Genomic DNA, 11,936 nt, shown 5'->3' on the forward strand with positions numbered 1-11,936 from the left:
TCATAGTCTCATCATCAATCTTTCCATTTTCTCCTCTTACAACATTTACAACCTCCTTGATTCTTCCACAATAGTGAACAATATTCTCACCCTCCATCATTCTCGTTTCATCAAACTTACCTTTCAAGCTTTCTAATTTCTCTCTCAAAATGTTTGTGTCACCTCCATAGATTGTCTATGGTGTATCCCACTTTTGCCTTACAATAGTGCAATTGTTTATGTCATCAAACTCAGCATAGCTAAGGGCTGATGCAATCTCCAACATTGCCTAGTCATTTTCTTGCTTCTCTTTCATCTGTTGAGCTGGTAGAGGAACTGTTGCGATTGCTAAATATGCATTTTATGTATAGTATATTGCACCATTTCCAATTCCATCTAGATGCAACTTCATGAAATTCTACCATGCAGTGAAGTTCTCTTTGTTGAACTTTGGCACCTCCTTTTTGTACATTTTGATCTTTAGCTTCAAGTACCTTCAAACTTTTCTCTCCAAGCACCAGTGCTCTGATGCCAATTATTAAAATATTTAGAATAACTAAAGGTGGGGGGGGGGGGATTGAATCAGTTATCCAAGTCTAGATGTACCAATTGAACATTTAAATACTTCAACTAATCTAGACCTAAACATCCAATAGCTTGACCTCTATAGTAAACAATCATTAACATAAACTTGTAGTCTATTGTCCTAATACTTATCAAACTTGCAAAATGTAAAACATTAATAGTAAAACATTACAAATGAAATCAACACAAGTTGACACTAGGATTTCATGTGGAAACCCAATTTGAGAAAAACCACCAATAACATGTCACCAGTCTTTCACTCTTTTGAAGTGAGTTATGTTAGGAGTGAACCATGTTAAAGGTTACAAAACACACTATTAAATGTGACCTTGTTAAAGGATTTAATCATCCTGTTTGGTGTGGCCTTGTTAGCGGACTTAAGAAAATCCCATTAGAATGCCACCTTGATTAAAGGATTTTAGTACTAATACAAAGATTAGAAAGTAACAATAGGTTTGATCTGACAGATAAAACTCACTTTGCAAATACATATCATAGTTCAATTCACATGTTGATCCACTTATTGGCCTTTATTGTCATCTAAGTCTCTAATATGCTTGAAACTCTTTCAAGAAATCACACTTTGACTCTTCATAATTCTTCTTAGCCTCTAGCTTAAGTTCTCCAATCAATAGCATCAATAACAGCTCCAACTTTATTAGGTCTTCACCAGTTTCGCTAACCTCTCACACATTTTAGTTAGCCCTTACACCTCCTTAAATAGGTAATTTTGATTTTTTGTTGTTTAAACACAACCACAGATGTTAGGGTTTGGTTAGATTCGTCAAATCCATCCAATATATTTGTCTCCTCTTTTCTTTTCTATAAATTCTCCAAAGTTTGCCTTAAATATTTGCATATAAATGCTCAAACATGGTTTCCCTTTAATTAAATGCTATAGTTCATCCGTCCTTAGCTTCTATACATTTTACATATACCAAGAAATTAGCTGTGTTAGTTGGAAATCATGATTTCCTCATAATTTGTCAACTATTGTCCCTCAACCAAAACTGTATTATGACGCTTGATCATCACTTAATTACTTGATCACTACTACCTTTTTTGTTCAACACATATACCAACACATATACTAAGAGTGATGCTCGATCGACACTAAGTTTATTTGGATTATATCGAAACTCGTTCGACACCAGCATCGCTCGACATATACTTAAAGTTTCACAATCTTCTACTCTTTTGGTCGGTCAAGCCTATGTATTTGATCAATCTCTGATCACTTCTTCGAGGCTTTAGTACAACTATCTTCTTCACTTGTAGCATGAATTAAGCAATCACTTTATCTCGTCAAAGTCTAACTTATTAAGTGCACATTGTAATTCCTATCATAACTCAACCTTTCCTCTAGGTGCTTTTGTTCTGTCCATCTTCTCAAATCCTCTTCATCAATCATCTTGATATGACACTCAAATTGGATAGCAAAATGTCTTACCAATCAAGTTTGATAACAATGACAACATAACAATTGTCTCAATTGTAGTTTCCAACAATGGCAACAAATATCTCTCTAAAGTTTTTGATATATTCGATTAAGGCTGTGACATTAATTAATAGAAGAAACATCTATATTCTTTACATAAGAATGAAGTTGTAAAAATAGTGAACAAGGTACTGACAAAGACAACTAGTATGTTGAGTGGAGATGGTCCAGGATAAAAATTTTAGGTTGAAGCTAAATTGCTATTAATCATCTTGATATGACACTCAAATTAGATAGCAAACTATCTTATCAGTCAAGTTTGACAACAATGACAAGATAACAATTGTCTCAATTGTAGTTTCCAACAATGGTAACAAATATCTCTCTAAAGTTTTTGATATATTTGATTTAGGCTATGAGATTAATTAATAGAAGAAACATCTATATTCTCTACATAAGAATGAAGTTGTAAAAATAATGAACAAGGTATTGACAAAGACAACTAGTATGTTGAGTGGAGATGGTCTAGGAAAAAAAAAAAGGTTGAAGCTAAATTGCTATCAATCATATTGATATGACACTCAAATTAGATAGCAAATTGTCTTACCAATCAAGTTTGACAACAATGACAACATAACAATTGTCTCAATTGTAGTTTCCAACAATGGCAACAAATATCTCTCTAAAGCTTTTGATATATTTGATTAAGGCTGTGACATTGATTAATAGAAGAAACATCTATATTCTCTACATAAGAATGAAGTTGTAAAAATAATGAACAAGGTACTGACAAAGACAACTGGTATGTTGAGTGGAGATGGTCTAGGACAAAAAATTTAGTTGAAGCTAAATTGCTATCAATCATCTTGATATGACACTCAAAATAGATAGCAAATTGTCTTACTAATAAAGTTTGACAACAATGACAACATAACAATTGTCTCAATTGTAGTTTCCAACAATGGCAAAAAATATCTCTCTAAAGTTTTTGATATATTCAATTAAGGCTATGACATTAATTAATAGAAGAAACATCTACATTCTCTACATAAGAATGAAATTGTAAAAATAATGAACAAGGTATTGACAAAGACAACTAGTATGTTGAGTGGAGATGGTCCAGGGCAAAAAAAATAGGTTGAAGCTAAATTGCTATCAATAATCTTGATGTGACACTCAAATTAGATAGCAAACTATCTTACCAATCAAGTTTGACAACAATGACAACATAACAATTGTCTCAATTGTAGTTTCCAACAATGGCAACAAATATCTCTCTAAAGTTTTTGATATATTTGATTAAGGCTGTGACATTAATTAATAGAAGAAACATCTATTTTATCTACATAAGAATGAAGTTGTAAAAATAATGAACAAGGTACTGACAAAGACAACTGGTATGTTGAGTGGAGATGGTCCAAGACAAAAAAATTAGGTTGAAGCTAAATTGCTATCAATCATCTTGATATAACACTCAAATTAGATAGAAAATTGTCTTACCAATCAAGTTTGACAACAATGACAACATAACAATTGTCTCAATTGTAGTTTCCAACAATGGTAACAAATATCTCTCTAAAGTTTTTGATATGTTCAATTAAGGCTGTCACATTAATTAATAGAAGAAACATTTATATTCTCTACATAAGGATGAAGTTGTAAAAATAATGAACAAGGTACTGACAAAGACAACTAGTATGTTGAGTGGAGATGGTCCAGGACAAAAAAAATTAGGTTGAAGCTAAATTGCTATTGGTTGCTACCCAATTAACATGTTTCCTACATCAAGTCTTGTTGATGAAAATTAATATAGAGGTGCAATGGGGTCATAAGCCTTCATTGAGACATCTTAAATTTTTTGGTTGTGAGGCATATGTGTATGTGCTGAATGAGAAGATAAAACGTCCAAGAATAAGGTTAAAAAATGTATCTTCACGAGATACACTTATAGTGTAAATTAATGCAAGCCTTGACACCTTATTGCATAAAAGGCAATGCATAATAGAATTATTATTTCTAGAGAAACTAAGCTTCATTGGATTCCATTGTAGTAAGACCAAACTAAATATGAAGATGTGATTTCATTTGTTCTTATGTTTGAAGAATTACACATGAAGTTTATACAAAACCTATTTTAGCAAGATTCACGAAAGATACTATTTCCCCTATGTGGTGATGCCATTATTATGGGTCTAGAGTTTGGTTAGGATTTGACATATTATTTCTTTACAGTTTCTTCTTTTGCATTGATATTTCAATGTTCATATGCGTAGCTCAAAATCCATTCAATCCTAACAATATGCAATTTTAAATGTCCGTAATGGATTCTAATAGTTAACTTGTCATTTATATTGTGCATTACAAAACTTGTACAACTTTCCCATATTATTATCATGTTACAATATAATACACATTGAAATATGTAGGAGTATACGCCTTGGCTTCTATTCTTTTAAGTGGTCTTGTTCTATCAAGTTGCAAGAAAGCTATTGTTCATCGGGTTTTCTATCCTTGGGCACATGAACATGTATAAACAAAAGCATCACAAGGCTCAACATTACCATAAGAAGGTAAGATACAAAACTATATTTATAAACATGTCACTATTGGGTAATATTACACAATCATCCATTGGATTATGAGAATCGACAAATAGCCATAGTCTTCTAAGGTAGTAGGAAAAACACCAACAAAGCCAACAACATAAGAGACCCAGATAAACATTAAAAAAATGTACTGAACATCAATATAAAAGGACGCAATACCATCAAGGATAAAAAAAATATTTCAACCAAGAGTGAAATGCAATACAATACTTGATACATGCATGAAGATGATCATAGATTATAGGCTCATAAGAGTTTATGGTGAAAGTTATATCAACGAGAGAACTGATGAAGGCAGGTGGGGTAAAGATTAAATGGATGCTGAAATAAGATATAAAAAAACCTAATCAAAGTATTCCAATACTAAATAAAAAAGGGTGGATCCATAACCTATTAAAGCTTGAAATTAAAGTTACACAACTAAAAATATTATAACTGAAATTTCATTTAAACAAATCAAATAACTTAATTTAGGGCTACATTAGATCATGTGACCAAATTTAGAAAAAATAAAAAAATGAAAACACTTAGTCGATTTTGATTGTAAATTGATGAGTACCCGGTACCCACTATTTTGATCACAAGCTCATAATCACTTGTTCTTAAATAAGTTGGAAGGTGGATAATGAGATCTAAACTAGTAGTTCTCATAAGCTTGCCAGGGTTAATTTCATGCCACAAAATCAAACTAGGTTTAGTTTCACGCTACGATTTCAGACAAGGACAATGAGTAAATAATTTCAGTTCTATGTACATCTCACGATTTAATCATTCTTGCAACAATTATTCCTTCCAACACGAAGGTGAGGCAACAAGTGAAGGAAATAAGACAATTGCATGACTATTTTAATATGCCTTTTTACATTGCTGATCATTATGTATCTTGTTGCCCTGATGTCTTCTTTTGTTGTAATTTTTCGACTAAAATTTTATTGTAATCAACATTCTTCAAAAGAAATGTAAGTCAAACTCTATATAATTCATTTTATGTTCTTGCTTAGCTCTATGCATGCCCCTCCTTTATTGTTATATTTTCTCTAAATTAATTTAATACATAAGGAACAAAATCTAAATGATTAAAATATTTAAAAGATCTAAATTTTAAATGATAAATGAACTACTATACATAAATATACCAGTAATATAGAAACTAATTTTAAAAATAAAATAAAAAATACAAGAAATGCTATTTGCACCCTTACTATTCCCAAGACTTGAAAAATTACACACATTTTTTCTATTATTATGATGGAGTAGACAAGTGTTAATTTGCCATGAATTTATGAAATATGGAACATTTTCAAATTGGATTCATTTAAATAAACTCTATACCCGCCATGTCTACCCTCATTAACCCTCGTTATCCTCAATTCCCCAACTACAAAAAGAGAGCAATTCTACGTGGCTCCTAATGCGGGCCCCACTGCCCAATTTTTAAGCGCGAATATTTAAAAAAAAAACTGAGTGCCACGCTGGCGATCTGCGTCAAATCAGTTCATGTGATGCAATCAGGACCGTCAAAGCGTCCACGCTGGCGATCCGTGTGAGGCAGAAACCCCAAACCCCTGCAAGTCCCTTCGTCCAGCGCCTTTAAAAAACCCAAAAACACCTCTAAACATCTTACCCTGTTTTCTTTTCGATCTGTGGAGGCTAAGATTCAGAGCGAAGCCAAATTCTTAGGTGATTTCTTCTACAGTATTTTCTTCCACAACAGCAATGGCTTCAGGCGGTGGTAGAGGTAAAGGAAAGGGCGTGAAATCAGTTACAAGGTCTCAAAAGGCCGGCCTTCAATTTCCCGTGGGAAGAATCGGCCGATATTTGAAAAACGGCAGGTATGCTAAGCGCGTTGGAGGCGGGGCTCCCGTTTATCTTGCAGCCGTCATGGAGTATCTCGCAGCTGAGGTAAATGATCTTTTCTTGAAAGATCTTTAGCATTTCGAGATGCATTTCCTATGAAAAGCTGTTTATTTTGCCTTTGCTTCTGTTTTTCTAGGTTTTGGAATTGGCCGGAAATGCGGCGCGAGACAACAAAAAGACTCGGATAATTCCTCGGCATATTCTGCTCGCAGTGAGGAATGATGAGGAGCTCGGTAAACTTCTTGGCAGCGTCACCATTTCTGCAGGAGGAGTATTGCCTAATATTCATCAAGTTCTGTTGCCAAAGAAGGTTGGAAAGTCCAAGGATGGCGTCGATCCCTTGTCGCAGTCACAGGAATTTTAAGCAATGAGTGATTTGCTGCTTTTGAAGATTTAGGTTTTAATTCTGTTTTTGCAGCAGGGATTTGGGGTTCGCATCTAATTTAACTATTTGCGGTCCCTAATTGCAGAACAGTGTGATTTAATGTTGGTTTCACTGCCTTCGTGGATAACATCACAATGTAGTTTTCTGTAGTCTTTTCTAAATACATATATAAAGATTTTGACAGTTGCGGAAAAATATGTATCAATACAAAGTTTTCTGTATTTAAGATTTTTTTTTTCCGTGTTTGGCATCCAATCCTGCGGCCTTCCAATACTTTTTGTTAGGGTTGTCAGGTTTTCGCTTTGAAATTTTTAATTGGCTTTATGAACCTCCCCCATTTTTAAAGGTTTTTTTTTTGAAAAAAGAAAAAAACTGCTACCAGATGTATAAACTTAATGTCTTTTCCGAGTATAAGAGATGTTCTTAAGGAGATTGTTGTAATTTTTTTAATTTCAGAGAGGCTTTTAAAGCTAAAAAATAAGCTTGTTCATATGAGACGACAAGCTTGTTCTTATGAGACGATCGTTGAGTCATCGACATCTGAACTTTTTCAAATGTTTGGAAACATGAGGCATTAGTTTTGCTTTTCTGCTTCTCATAAACGTTACTAGTATGCTTCCTACATTTAGCATTAGACATCCAAAGCAATGAAGAAATAAGTAAAGATTTGCAAAGGTTGCAAGGACATCGTTTCAACAAAGGTCACAATCGATTTTTTTCTTACTTTTTTTAGATGGTTATGTTTTGGGCCTTTTGATTAACTAGTAAACTTGTAAAACACTCCCACTCTTAAGATGAAGATGGACAATTAAGAAAATAAGTGACAATCACAAACACATCCTAAAAAAGGGTTTTTCTATGTAAAATATGGTAATATACATGTTTTATTTTTGTGTGTCGAAGTTTATGATATTGTTGTTATTTTTTGGTTTTTAAGCTAATTTAGATTTTGAGTAGTTTAGTGACATCAAAGTTTAATTAGTTGTGATCTCTCTTGTGAGATGGAGGGTTTTTGAGATAGTGAAATCAAAGTTTAATTAGTTGTGATCTCTATTGTGAGATGGAGGGTTTTTGAGGTAATCTAGATTTGATGGGGAGTTTGTGGTGATGAAGATGTTATGAAACCCATAGATTCAATTGTTACAATGATTGCTATTGGAATTGTATAGAGCTATGATGGTCAATCTATTTGTGTATATTAGTGAGAAATTAAATGATATAAAGGAGTATTTTGTTTATGACTAGAGTTAAATGCAATAGTTCATATATTACTTTTTTGGGAAGTCTTAATGTGGAGGATTTGATTGAATGGATTAATGACTTAGAGGTATACTTTGAGAATTAAGAAATGAAAGATATTGAGAGGGTCGAGTTTGTGGAGGCCAAATTGAAAGGGCATGTAAAAATTTGGATGTCTTTATCATGTGCATACCTTGTTACCCAATTGAGTATCACCATGGCTAAACATAAGATGTCATAAGATTTCTTTATAGTGGACTTGGATGATATGGAGTTTATTTTGGCAATATAGTGGATGGAATCACTAGATGAATATAGTTAGAGTTTTAAACATATAGACTTCATTTTTGTTGTTGATGGAAAGAAGGTTGTTAGAGGGATGACAAATGAGGGACCAAAGGAAGTATCTACATAATAGATAGAGGGCATCTTTTGACATGATGACATTGTGTGGGTTGCACATTGCCTCATTTCAATAGAACCAATAAAAAGGCAAGTGTACCATTAGGATGATGAACTACATGTTATTTTGAATAAATATGATGGGGTTTTTGTAGACATTCCTTTTGGTGTATCTCCTTAGTGAGGTTTTGAACATACCATTGAATTGGAAGTGGGTGTTAAACTAGTTATCACCACACTATACCACCCATGATGGATCCATTTTAGTTCTAATCCCTTAGCATCATTGGTGGTTCTAGTGAACAAGGATGGAACAATATAGGTGTGTGTGGAATGTTGTGTGTTGAACAAGAAGACAATAAAAAATAGATACCCTATTCCCAAGATTAATTAATTGCTTGATGAGTTGCATGACACATTTTACTTTTCTAAGATAGATATTCAATATGAGTATCATCAAATCCATATGTAGAAGGAAGATGTAGAAAAGACAATCTTCCATTGTCACTATAAGCATTATGAGTTCTTGGTTATGTTATTTGGTTTAATGAACTCACCTACTATATTTCAATCTTGCATGAATCACATCTTTAACAAATAATTGTGTAAGTTTTTGTTGACATTTTTTGATTATACCCTTATTTATAGTAAACCATGGGAATAACACTTGAGGCATTTTGATGAATTTTTCCAAATCATGGAGGCTCAATCCTTATTCACCAAGCAATCCAAGTGCAAATTTGGAATTATAGAGATATTATAACTAGGACATGTTGCTAGTGGATACAAAGTACATATTCACTAAGAGATAATCTAGGCTATTCTTGATTGGCCTTTGCAAAAAATGCTCTTAGAGTTGTGATGATTCTTTAGATTGTGTAGTTACTATAGGAGATTTGAAAATGGTTTCTCCTAGCTTAGTGCACCATGTCAATGTAGGATTGACACTTGATAACATTTGAAATGTTGGGCACTTAGATAAGAAAATCATTGGATTTGAAGTGAAGAATTAGTGATGATGGTTTTTGTCTATTTTAGGAACAATCTAATCCATTATAGTAAGAGTTATCTTACCTTCTTGGGTACTACTTATGTTTGGTCAAGTTGGTACTATAGTTCATAAATGTGTCCTTTTATAATCTAATATTAATATGGCTCATATCTTGTTCTCTCTATTATGAATATTCATTTTGGTTGGTTTTTATTCAAATATTGATCGCTCACAATTCTTTTTCTATCTAGTCATAGGAGGATTGTTGTTATTTTCGTTAAATCAATAGAGAAAGAGCTTTGATCTCATATATTAAAGCTTAGTACATAAAGACAAAATTGAGGCTATTATAGCTTGAAGATTAGTAACCCTCTAGAAAAACCAATAACAAAAACCACAAGAGGATTGTTGTTGCTCCAATGAAATATAATAGTTAAATTGAATAATTATTTGTTAATATGAACTTTCAGGCACAAGAGTAGCAACATTGATTTGTAGGTTAGTGACTAGTTGTGCACTTCTTACACTTAAAACTTTAGTTGTTTATATAGAGTGAATGATTATACTCCATTTATGATAAATGAAATGGTGGCCATCATGCATGTCTTGACCAAGTTTCAACAATATTTGGTGGAGGCCAAGTTTGTTTTCCTCACCAATTATAACAATTTGAGGTACTTCCTTGATTAGAAGGATCTGAATGAGAGAAAACAAAAATGGGTAAGCAAGCTACAAGCTCTCAATTTTGATATTGAATATGTTAAGAGAGAAAATTGTCAAAAAACCAACCATTTGTTGAATATTGTTGTAGTTGATACTTTGTCAAAAAATCCAACCATTTGTTCATTGGCCCAGATCTCAAGAGATTGGAAGGCACACTTATTCATGGAATACTCCAAAAACACATTTGCATGTAAGTTGGTGGATGGAAACATTCAAGACGATTAATATAAGGTGGTTGATGACATCATCTACTATAAGGATCATATTTACATAGTGCTCGAGTCCAAATTGAAGTAGAGAATCTCAAAGGAAATGCATGTCTTATCATTGGCTAGACACCCTAGATTTCTTGAGACTCATAGATTACTTAGGGATAGGTTCCCATTGAAAGGACTTAAGGATGGTGTCTTGCAATACGTGCATGAATGTGCAATATGTGAGCAAAACAAATATGAACACACCTTACTTGATTATTACAACCCTTGTCAATATCGGAACAAAAGTGGGACATCTTTATGGATTTCATCACCAAACTTCTTAAGGTAAATGGAAGGGATTGCACCTTTGTGGTAGTTGACCGATTGATGAAGTTCACACTTCTTTGTCATCTCCATAGAGCTCAAGGTTGTATAGGTGGCTGACCTATTCTTAAAGGAAGTCTTCTACCTGCATAGGTTATCCCAAAACATTGTTAGTGATAGTGATGGTCATTTACTCAGTGCTTTTTGGATAGAAGTATTTTGGTTGGAACAAAATTATTGCCAAGTACCAACTACCACCCCTAGATTGATGTTCAAATAGAGATTGTGAACAAATGGTTGAAAGGAACTATGTTTGAACACATTAATGAGTGTGGGTCAAATGATTGCATCTTAGAGAATATTATCACAATACAACCTATCACATATCAATAAGAATGACGCCCTTCAAAGCACTCTACCAGTATGAACCCCTTGTGTTTGTGGTCATGGTTCTCGAAAGAAAATTTGCAAAGGGCACATAATCAACAAAAGATCTATGCTGATAGACATCAAATTGAGATAAGTTTTGAGGTTGGCAATATGGTCTATCTTTGACTCCAAGCATATAGACAATCATCATTGAGGGAAAAGGGAAAAGAAAAACTAAGGTTACATTTTTAGGTCTTTATCGTGTAACTCACCACATAGGTGAAGTTGGCTATGAACTTGATCTACCAAAGGGAAGCCACATCCACGTCTTTCACATATCTGAATTGAAGAAAGCTGTGGGACAAAACATCACCGTATCTATCGATCTGCCACCTTTCAATGAAGAAGGGAAACTAGCGTTGGAACCAATCAAAATCATTATTGTACGAGATCCAAAGCACTACAAAATTGCATCATGCTCAACGATACCACTTGTGAAGGTGAACAAATTCTTCAACATTCGATTTTGTGTTTGCTTGAGGGCATGCAAAGTTTGGGACGAGAGGATTGTAGTGTTCCCATCATAAAATAAATAGACTATTAAATTTGTGTGATTGTGACTGATTGATTTATCTTATCTCGAGCCCATCTTTAATTAGTCGTAAGTGTATGTGTTTGTTGTGTCATGTGTTAGCACTTAGTTTTTTCTCTCAATGGATATATGTCTAGTGAGATTATTTATAAAGATGCGTGACTTAATTTATTTTTTTGATATTGCGAACTGATTGGTTTTGTTTGTATGCTATTTCATAAGTGAAAGATCTTCCCTACTTAGCTTTTA

At 33.4% G+C, this 11,936-nt stretch overlaps 1 protein-coding gene across 1 annotated transcript; it reads left to right on the forward strand.

Annotated features, from left to right (window-relative positions):
• Positions 1–6,230: 6,230 nt before the first annotated feature.
• Positions 6,231–7,045, forward strand: LOC149569070 (histone H2AX-like). Its single transcript, XM_089821857.1, has 2 exons — positions 6,231–6,510; positions 6,602–7,045. Exons 1-2 carry the CDS (start codon positions 6,325–6,327, stop codon positions 6,827–6,829), a joined length of 414 nt encoding a protein of 137 aa, XP_089677983.1. The 5' UTR covers positions 6,231–6,324; the 3' UTR covers positions 6,830–7,045.
• The last annotated feature ends 4,891 nt before the right edge of the window (positions 7,046–11,936 follow it).

The sequence above is a fragment of the Cupressus sempervirens genome, chromosome 3 (assembly GCF_028749045.1).
Source record: "Cupressus sempervirens isolate cs-2001-9-10 chromosome 3, ASM2874904v1, whole genome shotgun sequence".
Classification (NCBI taxonomy): Eukaryota; Viridiplantae; Streptophyta; class Pinopsida; order Cupressales; family Cupressaceae; genus Cupressus; species Cupressus sempervirens.